The following is an 18,650-nucleotide window of genomic DNA, read 5'->3' on the forward strand; positions in this document are numbered from 1 at the left end:
TAGGCTTGCATTATAGATGAGACTTCTCGCTTACACCGAGAGCATAGAGTGAGCCGAACAGACAGAAGAGCAATGACAGGCAATTCTGACAGCTAAATAGGAAAGGGCTATTTACAGCTAGAGCAGTCAGACTGTGGGATGCCCTACCACAAGAACTAGTAATGGCAGACACTACAACAACTTTTTAAAAAGGGCTGGATGATTTCCTCAATACACGTAGCATTGTGGGTTATATTTAATTTAGTGACAAAATGGACAATTGGTGGAGAAAGGTTAAACTTGATGGGCCTAGGTCTTTTTTCAACTATGTAGCTATGACATCACACAAAAGAGGAGTCGGACAGAGCTTGATCCCAGAGAAGATGGCAATAGGGAAGTATATTACCCCACCACACTACAGTACATACACGTTTAGTGAAAAAACAAAACTTCATGAGGGTGCTTCAAACATGTACGACGTACAGTATTGGTATGCCATATATTTCAGAAATATTCTATAACAAAGTAACATTAATTAATTCAGAATTTATTTATTTTTTTTAAATTAGGAATTGAATGGAAGATGTGATGTGCTTGAAGGGGCCTTCATCTTCTGCAGATGCTTTTAGCTGGTCAGAAGGCCACAGGTAGATGTTAGAAATATTTCCGCACGGGTATTATTTCTTACGTGTATTTGTACCCCATCATATTCCACAGAAAATTCCCTATCAGTATGTCTTTGGAGTGTGGGAGGAAACCGGAGTACCCGGAGGAAACCCACGCAAACACGGGGAGAACATACAAACTCCATGCAGATGTTTTCCTTAGTGACATTTAAACCCAGGATCCCAGTGCTGCAAAGCAACAGTGCTAACCACTGAGCCACCGTGCTGCCCAAGTACAGCTTTGATGATGGACTTGCTGTACTTTCTTCAGGGCACTAGATGTATATGGTGCCCTAATGACAGATTGGAAAAATGCATCGTTTTCTGATGCTGCGAGCAGCCCTGGATAGTCCACGCCGGCAGGATGATATGATCTGTCGGAAGATGGAACCTATGAGAGGAGATATAAAACTAAAGTAAGTAATAGGACTCCATATTAGAAGATACTGCTTTGGTGTCATTGTGGCAGGAGGGGAGAGAAATCTTATCTGTGCAGAGGAACAGGATGATCATTGTCAGTCATCATACATGTGACAATCCCACCACTGACAGATAACATCTTCTCCACATGAATTATTCTCACTGGCCAACATCAAACAACATAGACCTTATTATCACACTTACGTCTTCTAGGTTCTTGCTCTTCTACTATTTTGGCAGTTTTCTCTCCTGCCAGTTTTATTGCAGACTCATTTTTCTTCTCAACTAAAAATTCATATAAAAAAAAAAAAAAAAAACAAGTCAGTGATCATTGTCAGTCATCATACATGTGGCAATCGTACCACTGGGAGTTAACATCTGCTCGTGAATAATTCTCAATCGCCAACATCATACAACATAGACCTCATTGTCAAACTTACTTCTGCTAGGTTCTGTCTCTGCTACTATATCTGGGTCTTGATCTTCTCCCAGTTTTAATGCAGTTGTATTTTTTGTCTCAACTGGAAATTTATGTAAAAAAGTAAGAAAAACAAGTCAATAATCATTGTTAGTCATGGATGTGAAAATCCCACCATTGACATGTATATCCTCCTCGTGAATTATTCTCAGTCGCCAACATCAGACAACATAGGGCTTATTGTCACACTTACCTCTGCTAGGTTCTGTCTCTGCTACTAGTTCTGGGTTTTGCTCTTCTCCCAGTTTTAATGCAGATGTATTTTTCTTCTCCGGCAGCCGGCAGGATGATATAATCCGTCGGAAGATGGAACCTATGAGAAGAGATATAAAACTAAAGTAAGTAATAGGACTCCATATTAGAAGATACTGCTTTGGTGTCATTGTGGCAGGAGGGGAGAGAAATCTTATCTGTGCAGAGGAACAGGATGATCATTGTCAGTCATCATACATGTAACAATCCCACCACTGACAGATAACATCTTCTCCACATGAATTATTCTCACTGGCCAACATCAAACAACATAGACCTTATTATCACACTTACGTCTTCTAGGTTCTCGCTCTTCTACTATTTTGGCATTTTTCTCTCCTGCCAGTTTTATTGCAGACTTATTTTTCTTCTCAACTAAAAATTCATATAAAAAATAAAAAAAAAACAAGTCAGTGATCATTGTCAGTCATCATACATGTGGCAATCGTACCACTGGGAGTTAACATCTGCTCGTGAATAATTCTCAATCGCCGACATCATACAACATAGACCTCATTGTCACACTTACTTCTGCTAGGTTCTGTCTCTGCTACTATATCTGGGTCTTGATCTTCTCCCAGTTTTAATGCAGTTGTATTTTTTGTCTCAACTGGAAATTTATGTAAAAAAGTCAGAAAAACAAGTCAATAATTATTGTTAGTCATAGATGTGAAAATCCCACCATTGACATATAGAGATGAGCGAGTGTGCTCATTACTCAAGTTTTCCGAGCATGCTCCAGTGTTCTCCGATTATTTTGGGAGTGCTCGGAAATTCAAATTTAGTCCCCGCAGCTGCATGATTTGCGGCTGCTAGACAGCCTGAATACATGTGGGGATTGTCCTTTTTTAGGAAATCCCCACATGTATTCAGGCTGTCTAGTAGTCACAAATCATGCATCTGCGGGGATTAAAACTTAATTTCTGAGCACGCCCAAAATAATCGGAGAACACCTGAGCATGCTTGGAAATCTTGAGTACGAGCACCCTCGCTCATCACTATATATAATATACCCCCCTCGCGAATTAATCTCAGTCGCCGACATCAGACAACATAGAGCTTATTGTCACACTTACCTCTGCTAGGTTCTGTCTCTGCTACTAGTTCTGGGTCTTGCTCTTCTCCCAGTCTTAATGCAGTTGTATTTTTCATCTCAACTGGAAATTTATATAAAAAGTAAGAAAAACAAGTCAATAATCATTGTTAGTCATGAATGTGAAAATCCCACCAGTGACATGTAATATATCCTCCTCGTGAATTATTCTCAGTCACCAACATCAGACAACATAGAGCTTATTGTCACACTTACCTCTGCTAGGTTCTGTCTCTGCTACTAGTTCTGGGTCTTGCTCTTCTCCCAGTTTTAATTCAGATGTATTTTTCTTCTCAACTGGAAATTCATATAAAAAAGTGAGAAATGCAAGTCAATTATCATTGTTAGTAATGTGAAAATCCCACCATTGACATATAGTGATGAGCAAGTGTGCTCGTTTCTCGAGTTTTCCGAGCATGCTTGGGTGTTCTTTGAGTATTTTGGGCATGCTCGGAAATTATATTTTAGTCACCGCAGCTGCATGATTTGCAGCTGCTGACATCCTGAATACATGTGGGGATTGCCCGTTTTTTTTGGAAATCCCCACATGTATTCAGGCTATCTAGCACTCTCAAATCATGCAGCTGCGGGGACTAAAACTTAATTTCAGAGCACGCCCAAACTACTCGGAGAACACCCGAGCATGTTCAGAAAATGTGAGTAACGAGCACACTTGCTCATCACTAATTGGGGAAGGGCCAAAGAGCACAGGCGCATGTGCACTACAGTATTTTGATCTGCCCTCAGCAGGGCAGAGGAAAGTGTGCCTGCGCAGGAACGTAATGGGGGATCACTGTGTGGATGACATAGGAAGCATCATCCACATGAAGCAGAGAGGGAGAACGGCATCGCAAGAGAGGAGGCTCTGGACCAAGAACAGTAACGCCCATCAGTCCGGACTGCACCATCAGTGAGTATAATAAAATGTCTTTTTTGTTTTTTGAAGGGCAGCTTGCAGACTTATATACAGAAATTCCAGAATGCTGTAGCACGGAGCTGAAAGGTGGTGGTCTTAGGTTATAGGGGAAAAATCTGGTGACAGGTTCCCTTCAATATGACATTAGTTGCAGCAGTGTTATCATATAATCATTACGTAAACCATCTGTGTCACATTAAGGGTACATATAGGGTTAGTTTGGGGCTTGATCGAGCCATGGGCACAGTATTTGTGATCAGTATCAGGCACCAGACTGTATGGCCTCTTATAACTTTTAATGCACAGAACAAAAGAGTGAAAATTTTATACATTAAAGTGTTGGATTGTTATTTTAAAGGCACAAAAAAGCAGTGATTTTCTGAGCCCTCATGTAACATTTACATTACACCTATTGGTCACTGGTGACATCAAGATGTCCTATAGACCTGCACATACCTGACAATATGGGAGATGGTGACTTGCCGTTTTGAGCAGAGAAATACTCACTATCACCATCACTTGTAGTAGAAGAAGATTCTTTCTGCCTGTTTGGTAGAAGAAAAATAAATAAATTACAAGTAAAAGCAATTAAAAGTAAAAAGACTCCTTTCTGTATGGGCAGTTAGGAAACTTGGACAAAATGGAGGGGACACCTTGCACAGGACTGCCTTCTATCAGCAAGAATGAAGAATAACTAGTAATAAAGGGCTTCAATGAAATGGAAATTAAAGGCTGGTCACAATTATCAGCTGTTATCACCAGCGTAATCACAAGCCAGACCCTACAGTGATGATCAATCATGGGGTGGTGGGTTCTGGATGTAGTATTGTGTCATATGCATCTTGTATTTGGTATTCTGAAGGTATGTCAGTACTGTACCCCATAATAATAGTCTACTCACACGTCTGAGTGTTTGGTGCTGGTCTCTGGAGAAGAATCTGGAGATGGCTCATGATCTTCATTGCTCATCATCCTGGTATTGGTGGCATATAGCTAAAATACAAAGAGTAAAATCAAATATATATACCGTATATACTCGAGTATAAGCCGACCCGAGTATAAGCCGACCCCCCTAATTTTGCCACAAAAAACTGGGAAAACTTATTGACTCGAGTATAAGCCTAGGGTGGAAAATGCAACAGCTACCGGTGAATTTCAAAAATAAAAATAGATGCTCCATACTGTTCATTATGGCCCCATAGCTGTGCCATATAGTGCTCTGCACCATTATTGCCCCATAGCTGTGCCATATAGTGCTCTGCACCATTATTGCCCCATAGCTGTGCCATACAGTGCTCTGCACCATTACTGCCCCATAGCTGTGCCATATAGTGCTCTGCACCATTATTGCCCCATAGCTGTGCCATACAGTGCTCTGCACCATTACTGCCCCATAGCTGTGCCATATAGTGCTCTGCACTATTATTGCCCCATAGCTGTGCCATACAGTGCTCTGCACCATTACTGCCCCATAGCTGTGCCATATAGTGCTCTGCACCATTATTGCCCCATAGCTGTGCCATACAGTGCTCTGCACCATGACTGCCCCATAGCTGTGCCATATAGTGCTCTGCACCATTATTGCCCCATAGCTGTGCCATACAGTGCTCTGCACCATGACTGCCCCATAGCTGTGCCATATAGTGCTCTGCACCATTACTGCCCCATAGCTGTGCCATATAGTGCTCTGCACCATTATTGCCCCATAGCTGTGCCATACAGTGCTCTGCACCATTACTGCCCCATAGCTGTGCCATATAGTGCTCTGCACCATTATTGCCCCATAGCTGTGCCATACAGTGCTCTGCACCATTACTGCCCCATAGCTGTGCCATATAGTGCTCTGCACCATTATTGCCCCATAGCTGTGCCATACAGCGCTCTGCACCATTACTGCCCCATAGCTGTGCCATATAGTGCTCTGCACCATTATTGCCCCATAGCTGTGCCATACAGTGCTCTGCACCATTACTGCCCCATAGCTGTGCCATATAGTGCTCTGCACCATTATTGCCCCATAGCTGTGCCATACAGTACTCTGCACCATTACTGCCCCATAGCTGTGCCATATAGTGCTCTGCACCATTATTGCCCCATAGCTGTGCCATACAGTGCTCTGCACCATTACTGCCCCATAGCTGTGCCATATAGTGCTCTGCACCATTACTGCCCCATAGCTGTGCCATATAGTGCTCTGCACCATTATTGCCCCATAGCTGTGCCATACAGTGCTCTGCACCATTACTGCCCCATAGCTGTGCCATATAGTGCTCTGCACCATTATTGCCCCATAGCTGTGCCATACAGTGCTCTGCACCATTACTGCCCCATAGCTGTGCCATATAGTGCTCTGCACCATTACTGCCCCATAGCTGTGCCATACAGTGCTCTGCACCATTACTGCCCCATAGCTGTGCCATATAGTGCTCTGCACCATTACTGCCCCATAGCTGTGCCATATAGTGCTCTGCACCATTACTGCCCCATAGCTGTGCCATACAGTGCTCTGCACCATTACTGCCCCATAGCTGTGCCATATAGTGCTCTGCACCATTACTGCCCCATAGCTGTGCCATACAGTGCTCTGCACCATTACTGCCCCATAGCTGTGCCATATAGTGCTCTGCACCATTACTGCCCCATAGCTGTGCCATACAGTGCTCTGCACCATTGCCCCATAGCTCTGCCATATAGTGCTCTGCACCGTCCATTATTGCCCCATAGCTGTGCTGCTGCTGCTGCAATAAAAATAATAAAACACATACTCACCTGTCTTGCTTGCAGCTTCTCGGCGCCATCTTCCCGGCGTCTCCCTGCACTGACTGATCAGGCAGAGGGCGGCGCGCACACTATATGCGTCATCGCGCCCTCTGACCTGCACAGTCAGTGCGGAGAGAGAGACGCCGGGAAGATGGAGACAGCGCCCGGCGTGTGGAACGAGGACAGGTGAATATGCGATACTTACCTGCTCCCGGCGTGCCGCTCCTTCCCCCTGCCTGTGTTCGGTGCCGCAGCCTCTTCCTCTGTCAGCGGTCACCGGCACCGCTTCATTAGAGAAATGAATAGACGGCTCCGCCCCTATGGGAGGTGGAGCAGCCTATTCATTTCTCTAATGAGCGGTCCCACGTGACCGCTCAGGGGAAGAGCTGCTGCACCCGGAGACCGTGGGACGGGCAGGGGGAGTGACAGGAGTTTTTTGTTTGGCTTTTTTGCTAGGTTCACTAAATGCTAAAACTGACCTGATATTATGATTCTCCAGGTCAGTATGAGTTCATAGACACCTAACATGTCTAGGTTATTTTTTATCTAAGTGGTGAAAAAAATTCAAAACTTTGCTAAAAAAAATGCACCATTTTCCGATACCCATAGCGTCTCCATTTTTCGTGATCTGGGGTTGGGTGAGGGCTTTTTCTTTGTGTGCCGAGCTGACGTTTTTAATTATAACACTTTTGTGCAGATACGTTCTTTTGATCGTCCGTTATTGCATTTTAATGCAATGTCGCGGCGACCAAAAAAACGTAATTCTGGGGTTTCAAATTTTTCTCACTACGCTGTTTAGCAATCAAGTTAATGCTTGCTTTTTTTTTATTTGATAGATCGGGCAATTCTGAATGCGGCGATACCAAATATGTGTAGGTTTGATTTTTTTTAATTGTTTTATTTTGGATGGGGCGAAAGGGGGGTGATATAAACTTTTATATTTTTTTTATTTTTTTCATATTTTTAAAAACATTTTTTTAAACTTTTGCCATGCTTCAATAGCCTCCATGGGAGGCTAGAAGCTGGCACAACTCGATCGGCTCAGCTACATAGCAGCGATCATCAGATCGCTGCTATGTAGCTGAATTGCAGGCTTGCTATGAGCGCTGACCACAGGGTGGCGCTCACAGCTGGCTGGCATCAGTAATGATAGAGATCTCAAGGACCTCCATGGTTACCATTCTGACGCATCGCTGACCCCTGATCATATGACGGGGGTCGGCGATGCGCTCATTTCTGGCCGCGCGGCCAGAAGCGGTAGTTAAATGCCGCTGTCAGTGTTTGACAGCGGCATTTAACTAGTTAATAGCGGCGGGTGAATCGCGATTCCACCTGCCGCTATTGCGCACACATATCAGCTGTACAAAACAGCTGACATGTCGTGACTTTGATGTGGGCTCAGCGCCGGAGCCCACATCAAAGAAGGAGACACGACATGCGCCGTCCTAGTACGGGGCATGTCGTGAAGGGGTTAATACTATTTTTAGTTATAGTTTTGTGGATTTACTGATCATATACTTACCTTAGAAAGTCTTTGAGAAGATGATGCATCGTTTAGGCCTTCTGGACAATCAATGACTTCACCCTTATCTGAACGCATAGGTTTGAGTCTCCTATCGCCAGCTACAAAGAACAAGTATTAGCAGAGATTATTAATATAGTCACAGTCACCATGTTATTACTAATAATGATGGGAACATATTGTCACATAAAATGAAAGACAAGACAAACGGCAGATGACATCTTATTCTACTTACTAGGAAAGTAGCGGGTGTCCTCGTCTGACGTAAGCTTTGGCCAAATCTGCGGCTTCTGATGTTGAAGGTTCTTGAAATCTAACTTACTCAGGAATGGATGACTCTTGATTTCATTTGCTCCTCCTGGAAACGGAAGACAAGAAAAAAGTGATTCAGACAATGTTAGGAGGACTGTACATTTTATGTTAATCTAAGCTGAAGACAGAGCAGAGCCAACATATACTGGAAGACATGGCATGAAGATGGGGAAGAGACAAGAAGGTAAAGCAGAGACCTCGGTGCTCATCCTCATGGAAATTATCTATGTGTAAGGTCACAGAGGAGTTATACGTCATTATTAATACTACTATATACATTACCTGTCCCGAGTCTATGTTTTGGATTTTTTCGGAGCAGCTGAGTCATGATGTTTTCAGCATCGGGATGAAGAGCACGATTTTTAAATTTCAAAGTGATCTTATCTGTTATATAAAAAGAAAATATTACAGAAAATAAAGTCTCTACATTTACTATCATTTAAAAACAAATTCTCAAAAACAACAAGTAACTAAACCAAAGAATGAACCTAACAACTGAACCAAATTACTATGGCATCACACAGTAGTCAGATTATTTTACTTACCCGTGATGATTTTGCGGAAAATATCTTTTTTGCAGCTTCCTCTAAATGGCACATGGCCGGTGAGAAATTTAAATAAGATGATTCCTATTGCCCACCAGTCAATAGGCCTTCCATAGCCCTCCAGTGCGATGACTTCTGGGGCTAGATAAACCAAGGTGCCAAACATCTGGAAACCAACAGAACAATGAGAAGATGATCAATGAAAATAACTTTGACAACTAATATCAGTGGAAACGTTTTCCATGTGAAAAATATCAGAGACGCAGAAATAGATCAGATGTGTAAAGAATAAGTTATTTATGTAGAGCTAACCTCATTACCAGGGAACTCTCTGGTGATGTCTTTAGTTCGAGCCTTGTAAATGTGTGATGTTGGTCTCATGACTCCGAGTTTTGCAAGCCCAAAATGTTTGACTTTGATATGTCCAGTTGATGATATCATGAGGCTGTGAAAGAAAAGATATTGTCAGCCCTAAGTAATAACCCATAGACTGTATACCAAACTATAACTGTCTTTCCCTGTATTAAACTGCTGCATTCACTTACTTTTCAGGCTTCAAGTCTCGGTGAACCACGCCATAGCTGTGCAGATATTCCACAGCAAGAACCGTTTCCGCAATGTACATGCGGGCCAAGTCAAGGGGTAAACGACCATATGCCTTTAGGAGCCTACCGCAGTCTCCTCCTAGAGCAGAAAGCAAATATGACAGGTGAGGGTTTTTTACAATGTAAATTACACATGATGAGTGTGAATGAGAAATAAGCTGAGACATTGGGGCAGGGAGTCAATCATAGAGATACACTGTGTGATGTAGAATGCGTACTGTATACTGCATACTGCAGAGTAGTCTTGTGATGGAGCGCGTATACTACAGAGTAGTCCTATACAAAAACAGGGCTCCGGTCTGCCCCCTGCTGGTAAACTCTTACATTGCACTGTGACAGCAGGTGACCTGGAGGCGAGCTGCTCTAAGCACTCATCGTCCCCATTTCATGTCAGTGGTTGGCTATGGCTGCAGAAGACTACTATCCTTGCCATTATGGTTCTTCTGTGAAGGTCAGTGTGTAGCTTGGCTTCATAGGGGACCAAGATTTTCACCATATTCTGCAATATCCATATTGCAGTACATAGGAAATGCGATTATATAATCGCAAGTTCAGGTCCCTTATGGAGACTAAAAAATAAAATAATAATAAAAATATTTGGGGAAAGAAAATTAAATCTAAAAATCATTCTTCCTCCATTCAAGATAAATAATACAAAAACAAAAAAACTCAGATGGAATTGCAGTGTTTTTGTTGTCCCAACATCAGAAAAAAAATGCAATAAGAAGCAATGAAAATTATTATCTGTCAGAAAGATGTAACCCTCCTAAACTGTTCTTATGAGCATGTAGATGAATGAAATGTAATAAATACATTGGTACCTTTATATATTTAAGCAGATATGGGCTGGATATAGATACAATGGATATATCTTACCTGCTTCAAATTCCATGACCGTACACAGATGTCTTTTAGATTTGAAGCAACAAAGCGTGGAGACAACAAAGGGACAATCAGAGAATATTCCAATATCCCTTTCCAGATAGGTCCTTGCAATTTCTCTTCCACGAACCCAGTGTTTCCTGGTTTGTTTCTTCATGGCGTAAACCTTGTTCGTGTCTTTATGACGCACTAATTGGACGACCCTGTAGAGGAGAAAAATCCATAATTTATACAGAATTCTTACTAACAGTCTGTCTATATGTGAAAAGATCTTCTGCACTATTAGTTAATAGTGATGAGCGAATATACTCGTTACTCGGGTTTTCTGAGGATGCTCGGGTGTTCTCCAAGTATTTTGGCGTGCTCGGAGATTTAGTTTGTATCACCGCAGCTGCATGATTTGCTGCTGTTAGACAACCTGAATACATGTGGGGATTGCCTGTTTGTTAGGAAAACCCCACATGTATTCCGGCTGTCTAGCAGCCGCAAATCATGCAGCTGCGGCGACACAAACTAAATCTCCGAGCACACCCAAACTACTCAGAGACCACCCGAGCATGCTTGGAAAGCTCAAGTAACGAGCATACTCACTCATCACTAATAGTTAATACTAGATGTATGGCCGTCACTAGAAATCATTATCTGGAAATACACAAAATAACTCGGCATGAATGATCACTTATGGGAGGTATTCATCCATATCACATCATAACTGAGCTGAATCGTGACAAATAGACGTGGACTAGATGACTAGATGTAGATTAGATCTAGTGCAAAGTGCTATCAATAACAACAGCTCGGCTCACAAAAAACAAGTCCTTACAAAGCTCTCTCGGATGAAAAAATAAAAATGTTTCAGATCTTGGACAACAGTAATATTTAGACGTGGACTCATATACAGGAATTTCCCCAAGGCAGGAGGACATATAGACAGAGGATTCATCATAAGGAGTTTGGGAAAAATGTAGCTTATACATAAAGCTCACCCATAGGATCCCCTGCCGATCACTTTGATCTGGGTAAAGTTGTTGATCTTTTGTTTACTCATAGGGTTCAATGATCTGATCACGGCCTAGAAGAATAAGAAATGACAATGAGACATAAAAGTTGCAGGAAAATAAAAGCTGCAGATGCAGGAACTTTTCCCCTAGAATATGTCCCTGCAGATTACACTGCAGCAGATGTAGAGGACATGATACTAGCAGGACGCTCCCCAGACACTATTATATTATGGGGATAGCCTCCATGCACATATATCATTGTACTGGAGGGGATGGTAAGGGACATCACACAGAGGAGACAGGAATAGTAATAATAGGTCCAATCTACATTAAGAATAGAATTAACCCGCTGTCTTCTGGGGTGTAACATGTGATATGTAATTCATACCCCGTTATCGGATGATATACAGATGTCTTCTCTGATACTTACACTGGCAGATTCGGGGATCTCTGGTGTCTCAGGTATTCCACCGTCAGCAGTTGACGACTCAGTTGTCTCTAATATAATGATAAAATAATGAGACATCATGTATTAGATGATATCAATATTTAATAAATAACATCGATATAAGGAAGGAAAGACAAGTAAATGGTATAATACAAGTTATATGGCTATTCTGCACATACTGTATATAATTATGGCACATCCATAGATAGATCTACTCTACCATAAATGTGTGATTGTTCTGGATCTGACAAGGACTTGAATGGGGACCCTATGAGGTTCCTTGTGCATTTTGGGGCTGAGAAGATCTCAGAAGAGAATCAGAGGGGTTTTCAGAATTGCATGGGCCTTCTCTATTATAGTCTATAGGAGGTCCAGGAGCCGTCACTGGCCTCATACATAGGATGAAGAGTAAATTTATATATTCTCAGATATCTCCATAATATTAATGTTTGTAGGAAGGCGAGATGATCAGCTTACCTTCAGTCAGATCAGTTTTTAGCCCTGGCTCACTGGTATTGGGGTCAGCGATATTTCGTTGTTGCCCCTTTTTGGAGTCACCGTCCGGTGTTTCCTAATGGATATAATAGGTACAATTAATACAACTTTTACAAATACTTAATTACAGTACACAAAAGACAGAAAGGACTAAACCTGGATTTATATAATTGCGGTATTGTATGGCATATACACCGCCGCTCCGTCCAGTAAATCCACATTAATATATAAGGGACTTGTAAATACAACAGTTCTCCAATAACATCTGTTACCAGAACTGCAGCATAGACAAGAAGGCAGATTGTGAAGATAAAGTGAGACAGATGTGATCTGAAAGGTCCGCACCACTGAGTACAGCACAGACTGCCACCACAGAGGATGGAGCAGAGACAGGCGGCCATAAAATATCCTGTATCTGCCGGTAGCGGACTGGGAGGCTTCTAATATGAGAAATATGACATTCTGCTATATGACTAGGAATCTGGAGAAGATCAGACAAGATAGACATGAGATATAGAAGATGACGGATTCTTACCAAATACATCAGTGAGGGCTCCATATATTCTAGTACATCCAGGAACTTTCGGGCCACTTTTTTAAGAAAGGCCAAATCTCCACTTCGGGATCTTTCTTCAGCCTATAAAAATTGAAATAAACAAAAAAGGAAAATCATGAGAGAAAGTAGAGAATATAGGACACTATTTATGTCACCATTTGACTCCTGCAATCTACAGCTACAATTAATACATATATGGATATTTCGTATAAGTGATAAATTATATTGCTCTTGGCCAAAATACATATTTCATGTAAATAAACTTGTTATAAATATTATTCATTATTATTTTATACGCTTTGCCCAGTTTGTCTGTTGCTTGCCTGTTGTACTAATGTCCTGATGTTCATCTGTAAATGCTCAAGATATTCTGAGCTTATACGACCTCGGTGGTATTTGGTCCGGCAGTCGCTCACTAGCTTCATAACCATCCGGTAAGTGAAGCTGAGGACGCCATCGGGTAGTGGTAGCACAATGTCAGGGGCATAGGTGGTAAGAATCCCCTGTGGTAGTGCCAACACTTCACGTTTATCTGAAGAAATTCTAGACATTTCTAACAAATCCAAGCGCAGTCAGTATATCACCAGCTTCGCAGCCAATCACTGACAACAATGACACCTGTAGAGAAAAAAAGTACCGCACACTCGAAGTTGATATGATGCGAAAAGGGATATGCCAAATTTATTTACACAAAAAAACAAGTCAACAATTGCCACTGTGATAGTTTGTAGAAAGGAAACCCGACGTTTCGACCCTCCCGGGTCTTATTCATGGGGTTACTTAACTCTTATGATACACATACAAAGGTGTGGCAATGTTAGCAGGCAAGACAATGGTCCTTTTAAGGCATAACACCTTGTAAGTCCAATAGTGGCTCCTATGAGATAGGTAGAGGAGTCCTGTTTAAAGTAAGCTGCAGTGAGCAGAGGAGTCCTTAGAAAGGGTTCACTAATGGCTCCCGTAGCATGAACAGAGGGATCCTTTTTAGGGTGGGTCGCAGCTTGTAGAGCTGTCCTGCTCTGTCCTAGGTCCGGGGGTCAGCGGCGCATCCCGCGCCCAGCTGTGTGGTCCTGGATTGATGGAGGACCACACAGCTGGGCGCGGGATGCGCCGCTGACCCCCGGACCTAGGACAGAGCAGGACAGCTCTACAAGCTGCGACCCACCCTAAAAAGGATCCCTCTGTTCATGCTACGGGAGCCATTAGTGAACCCTTTCTAAGGACTCCTCTGCTCACTGCAGCTTACTTTAAACAGGACTCCTGTACCTATCTCATAGGAGCCACTATTGGACTTACAAGGTTATGCCTTAAAAGGACCATTGTCTTGCCTGCTAACACTGCCACACCTTTGTATGTGTATCATAAGAGTTAAGTAACCCCATGAATAAGACCCGGGAGGGTCGAAACGTCGGGTTTCCTTTCTACAAACTATCACAGTGGCAATTGTTGACTTGTTTTTTTGTGTAAATAAATTTGGCATATCCCTTTTCGCATCATATCAACTTCGAGTGTGCGGTACTTTTTTTCTCTACTATTGACTTGACCTCACGGTCTGATTTACCAGCACCTCCACCCTCTCGACCAGAGTGCACACCATTACCCTCGTTGGTTTAACAATGACACCTGGGCAGTAAGCACTTGGGTAAGCAGTGGCGGCGCATTATGATGTCATCATGGAATCTTGTGGAGGAATGTTAACATTTCATCAGTGGTGTCATCATGGAATCCGGGGATGGAATCTTTACCCATTTACATCCTTGAAAGTATAGGTACGCCCAAGGTTGTGTCCGTCTTTTTTAGGCAGCGCCAGAGCCCACATCTCTACCCGCACATGACAGCTGATTTGATCAGCTGTCATGACCCACAAATAGATGCAGATGGATTTCAGCTGTCAACCACTTAAATGCCGCTGTCAATCACTGACAACAGCATTTAAGACATGTTGACCGAAACCGTGTCACAAGTCTTGCTCATTAGCGCCCTTGTCACATGATTCTAGGGTTGCGATGGGTGGTAATGACAGCTGGGGTCTGCAGAAGGCCAGTGTGCCTGTCCATTCATTACATTTTATGAACGCTGACTCATGGCCGGCGTTCAGATTTTGTTTTCCACCACATAAGTAAAAAAAGAACCTATACATGTTTGGTATCTGCATTCTCATACTGACCCGTAGAAGCATATGACCAGGTCAGTTTTAGCATTCATTGAACATTTTAAATTAAAAAAAACTGTGGAATTGCACTTTTTTGCAATTTCACCGCACTTCAAATTTTTTTCCCGTTTTCAAGTACAATATATGCAATCTATGGTGTCATTAAAAACTACAACTCGGCCTGCAAAAAACAAGCCCTCATAGGCTATATTTATGGTAAAAAAATGTTATGGCTCTGAGAAGAAGGGGAGAAAAAAAAACAAAAGCACAAAAACGGAAAATCGCAAATGTGATGAAGGAGTTAAAGGGGCATCTCACCATAAAAGGAAGTTGCCTAGCAACATTCTAGTAACAATTAAGGTGGCAACATTATGGGTTGGGCATCAGAACCAGAATCAGGGAAAGAGGAAAAAACATGGCTTTGCTCTTCTAATCAGGCTTTTATATCCGTCTTTCCCCCAAAAAATGATTTTAAACAGGTTTTGGATGCTACATATTTTTTACACGTGTAAACATTTACTTTTTTTTACATATTGTGACCAGGGTGGACTGGGAGTAAAATTCAGCCCTGGCATTTTAGAGCATGCAGGCCCACACTATCACCGCCCCCCTCCCCAGCTTGTATTTTATGATTATTATCCATTATTATTTTATATGATTTCCCTAGATTACTTGCCTGTTGTACTAATGTCCTGATGTTCATCTGTAAATGCTCAAGATATTCTGAGCTTATACGAGCTCGATAGAATTGGGTCAGGCAGTCGCTCACTAGCTTCATAACCATCCGGTAAGTGAAGCTGAGGACGCCATCGGGTATAGCTGGCACATTCTCAGGGGCATAGATCCTAAGAATCTTCCTGAGGTCTGTCCACACTATATATTTATCTATGATAATTCCAGCCATTTCAAGCAAATCCAAGCGCAGTCAGTATATCACCAGCTTCGCAGCCAATCACTGACAACAATGACTCCTGGGCAGTAAGCACTTGGTTAAGTAGTGGCGGTGCATTATGATGTTATAATAACGGAATCTTGTGGAGGAACGTTAACATGTCATCAGTGATGTCATCAAGGAATCTGGTGATGCAATCTTAAAGGGGCATCTCACCATAAAAGGAAGTTGCCTAGCAATAATTAAAGTGTCAACACCATAGGCTGAGCATCAGTTTCAAACTCAGGCATGGAGGGAAGCACCATGGGTTTAATCAGTGAGGCCGGCTTTTACATATGTCTTTTCCCCCATAAAATATGTTAAACAGAGTTTGGACGCTAAATGTTCTTCACTTGTGTAAACATTTACTTTTTCTGGATATTGTGACATGTTATGGAATGGGACAAAAATACAGTCCTGGCGTTTCAAGCACATGCTGTCACCTCTCCCTTCCCTAGATTGAGGTCTCTAATACTAATTTTATCCTACCTCGAGAAAATCAATAGTTTACTATTATCTATATTTCCAATATAAGATTTCATAATAATAATATTGCAATATATGGTTAAGTTCTCACATTGAGTATTTTCACTGCATAAAATACGCACCTTCTTACAGTCCCAACAAAGTGGATGGGATTTATAGAAATCTCATGCCCACTGTGATTTTTTTATACCCTTTATAAAATGACCTGCTGTGCATGTGTGTTTAACCCCTTAACGATCGCCGATACGCCTTTTAACGGTGGCAGTTAAGGGTACTTAAACCACAGCGCCGTTAATTAACGGCGCTGTGGAAAAAGTGAATAGCGCCCCCCAGAGTCGGGGGTCTCTGGGGTCTCGGTTGCCTGGGGTAGCCGAGACCCCAGAGAACATGATTCAGGGTTTTTTTACCGACCCCCGGGTTGCGATCGCCGGTAATTAACCGTTTACCGGCGGTCGCTAAAAAAACTCGATTTCCCATTTAATTTTTCTGCCCTCTAATGTGATCGCACATCAGAGGACAGAGAAATGGGGTCCGCGATCGCCCCCGATACTCACCTGTCTACCCCGGTGCTCCTCGTGGCTCCCAATGGGCGCCTCCATCTTGATCTGGCTAAAAAATGGCGGGCGCATGCGCAGTGCGCCTGTCAGCCGGTACCCGGAAGATCTTTGGGGTCTCAGCTACCGGGGGTAGCCGAGACCCCAAAGAACATGATCGGGGTTGGTTTTTACCGACCCCTGTTTTGCGATCGCCGGTAATTAACTGTTTACCGGCAGCCGCAAAAAATAAAAGCGATGTGTGATTCTCTGTCCTCTGATGTGATCGCACATCAGAGGACAGAGAAATAGGGGGATTCAGGGACCCTGTTATACTTACCGGTGTCCCTGGGTCCTCCTGCGTCCCCTCCCGCCTACCGGCTTCTTCATCCTGTAAGAAAATGGTGGGCATATGAGCAGTGCACTCGCCATGATCTGCCGGCTGGCAGCTAGAGGAGTTGGGGCTAAATTTAGGGTTAGGGTTAGGGTTGGGGCTAAATTTAGGGTTATGGTTAGGGTTGGGGCTAAATTTAGGGTTAGGGCTAGGGTTAGGCTTCTTTCACACTTTCGTCGGTAAGCCCGACGTACCGACGCACGTTGTGAAAATTGTGCATAACGTGGGCAGTGGATGCAGTTTTTCAGTGCATTCGCTGCCCAGTCTATGTCCTGGGGGGAGGGGGCAGAGTTACGGCCGCGCATGCGCGGTCGGAAATGGCGGATGCGACGTACAAAAAATGTTACATTGAACTTTTTTGTGATGATGGTCCGCCAAAACACAACGGATCCAGTGCACGACGTGTGGTCATCCGTCGCGATCCGTTGGCAATACAAGTCTATGGGCAAAAAACGCACCCTGCGGGCACATTTGCAGGATCCGTTTTTTGTCCAAAACGACGGATTGCGACGGATGCCACAAGACGCAAGTGTGAAAGTAGCCTTAGGGCTAGGGTTAGGGTTAGGGTTGGGGCTAAAGTTATGGCTAGGGTTAGGGTTGGGCTAGGGTTAGGGTTGGGGCTAAAGTTAGGGCTAGGGTTAGGGTTGGGGCTAAAGTTAGGGCTAGGGTTAGGGTTGGGGCTAAATTTAGGGTTAGGGCTAGTGTTAGGGTTGGGGCTAAAGTTAGCGTTAGGGCTAGGGTTGTATTAGGGTTAGGGTTGGCATTAGGGTTACGTTTGGGATTAGGGTTAGGTTTGGGATTAGGGTTAAGGTTAGGGTTGGGATTAGGGTTAGGGATGTATTGGGATTAGGGTTAGGTTTGATGTTAGGGTTGAGATTAGGATTAGGGGTGTGTTGGATTTAGGGTTTTGATTAGGGTTATGGTTAGGGTTGAGATTAGGGTTGTTTTGGGGTTAGAGTTGTGATTATTGTTAGGGTTGTGATTAGGATTATGGATAGGGTTGGGATTAGGGTTAGGGGTGTGTTGGGGTTAGGGTTGGAGTTAGAATTGGGGGTTTCCACTGTTTAGGTACATCAGGGAGTCTCCAAACACGAAAGCCAATTTTGCGCTCAAAAAGTCAAATGATGCTCCTTCCCTTCTGAGCTCAGCCATGCGCCCAAACAGTGGTTTACCCCCACATATGGGGCATCAGCGTACTCGGGATAAATTGGACAACAACTTTTAG

The 18,650-nt window shown here is 43.1% G+C and overlaps 1 protein-coding gene across 3 annotated transcripts; it reads right to left on the reverse strand.

The window, feature by feature from the left end:
* Positions 1-331: 331 nt before the first annotated feature.
* On the reverse strand, positions 332-16,030 carry LOC143783477 (microtubule-associated serine/threonine-protein kinase 4-like). Of its 3 annotated transcripts, none has more exons than XM_077271877.1 (20): positions 15,758-16,030; positions 12,909-13,010; positions 12,356-12,449; positions 11,861-11,928; positions 11,416-11,501; positions 10,424-10,632; positions 9,488-9,626; positions 9,255-9,387; positions 8,943-9,108; positions 8,680-8,781; positions 8,321-8,443; positions 8,086-8,186; positions 4,705-4,796; positions 4,260-4,348; positions 2,324-2,404; positions 2,089-2,169; positions 1,736-1,855; positions 1,505-1,585; positions 1,269-1,349; positions 332-1,035 (listed from the first exon to the last, which is right to left on the reverse strand). In XM_077271877.1, the coding sequence occupies exons 1-20, from the start codon at positions 15,983-15,985 to the stop codon at positions 938-940; spliced, it is 2,274 nt and encodes a 757-aa protein (XP_077127992.1). In that variant the 5' UTR covers positions 15,986-16,030; the 3' UTR covers positions 332-937. The 3 variants fall into 3 exon arrangements, with proteins under 3 accessions (XP_077127992.1, XP_077127991.1, XP_077127993.1); XM_077271876.1 differs by lacking the exon at positions 15,758-16,030 and adding an exon at positions 13,253-13,546; XM_077271878.1 differs by lacking the exons at positions 1,269-1,349; positions 1,505-1,585; positions 1,736-1,855; positions 15,758-16,030 and adding an exon at positions 13,253-13,546.
* Positions 16,031-18,650: the final 2,620 nt, after the last annotated feature.

Source organism: Ranitomeya variabilis, chromosome 6, assembly GCF_051348905.1.
Source record: "Ranitomeya variabilis isolate aRanVar5 chromosome 6, aRanVar5.hap1, whole genome shotgun sequence".
Taxonomy (NCBI): domain Eukaryota; kingdom Metazoa; phylum Chordata; class Amphibia; order Anura; family Dendrobatidae; genus Ranitomeya; species Ranitomeya variabilis.

What these genes read in the sequence shown, in the direction of transcription:
- LOC143783477 (XM_077271877.1), bottom strand. Translation starts at nt 15,985, where the DNA reads ATGGCTGGAATTATCATAGATAAATATATAGTGTGGACAGACCTCAGG. An exon ending in GGACACCCGCTACTTTCCTA is followed by an intron (nt 8,187 to 8,320) that starts GTAAGTAGAATA and finishes TGTTCTTTGTAG; the next exon opens with CTGGCGATAGGAGACTCAAA. An exon ending in CTTCTCAAAGACTTTCTAAG is followed by an intron (nt 4,797 to 8,085) that starts GTAAGTATATGA and finishes TTTGTATTTTAG; the next exon opens with CTATATGCCACCAATACCAG.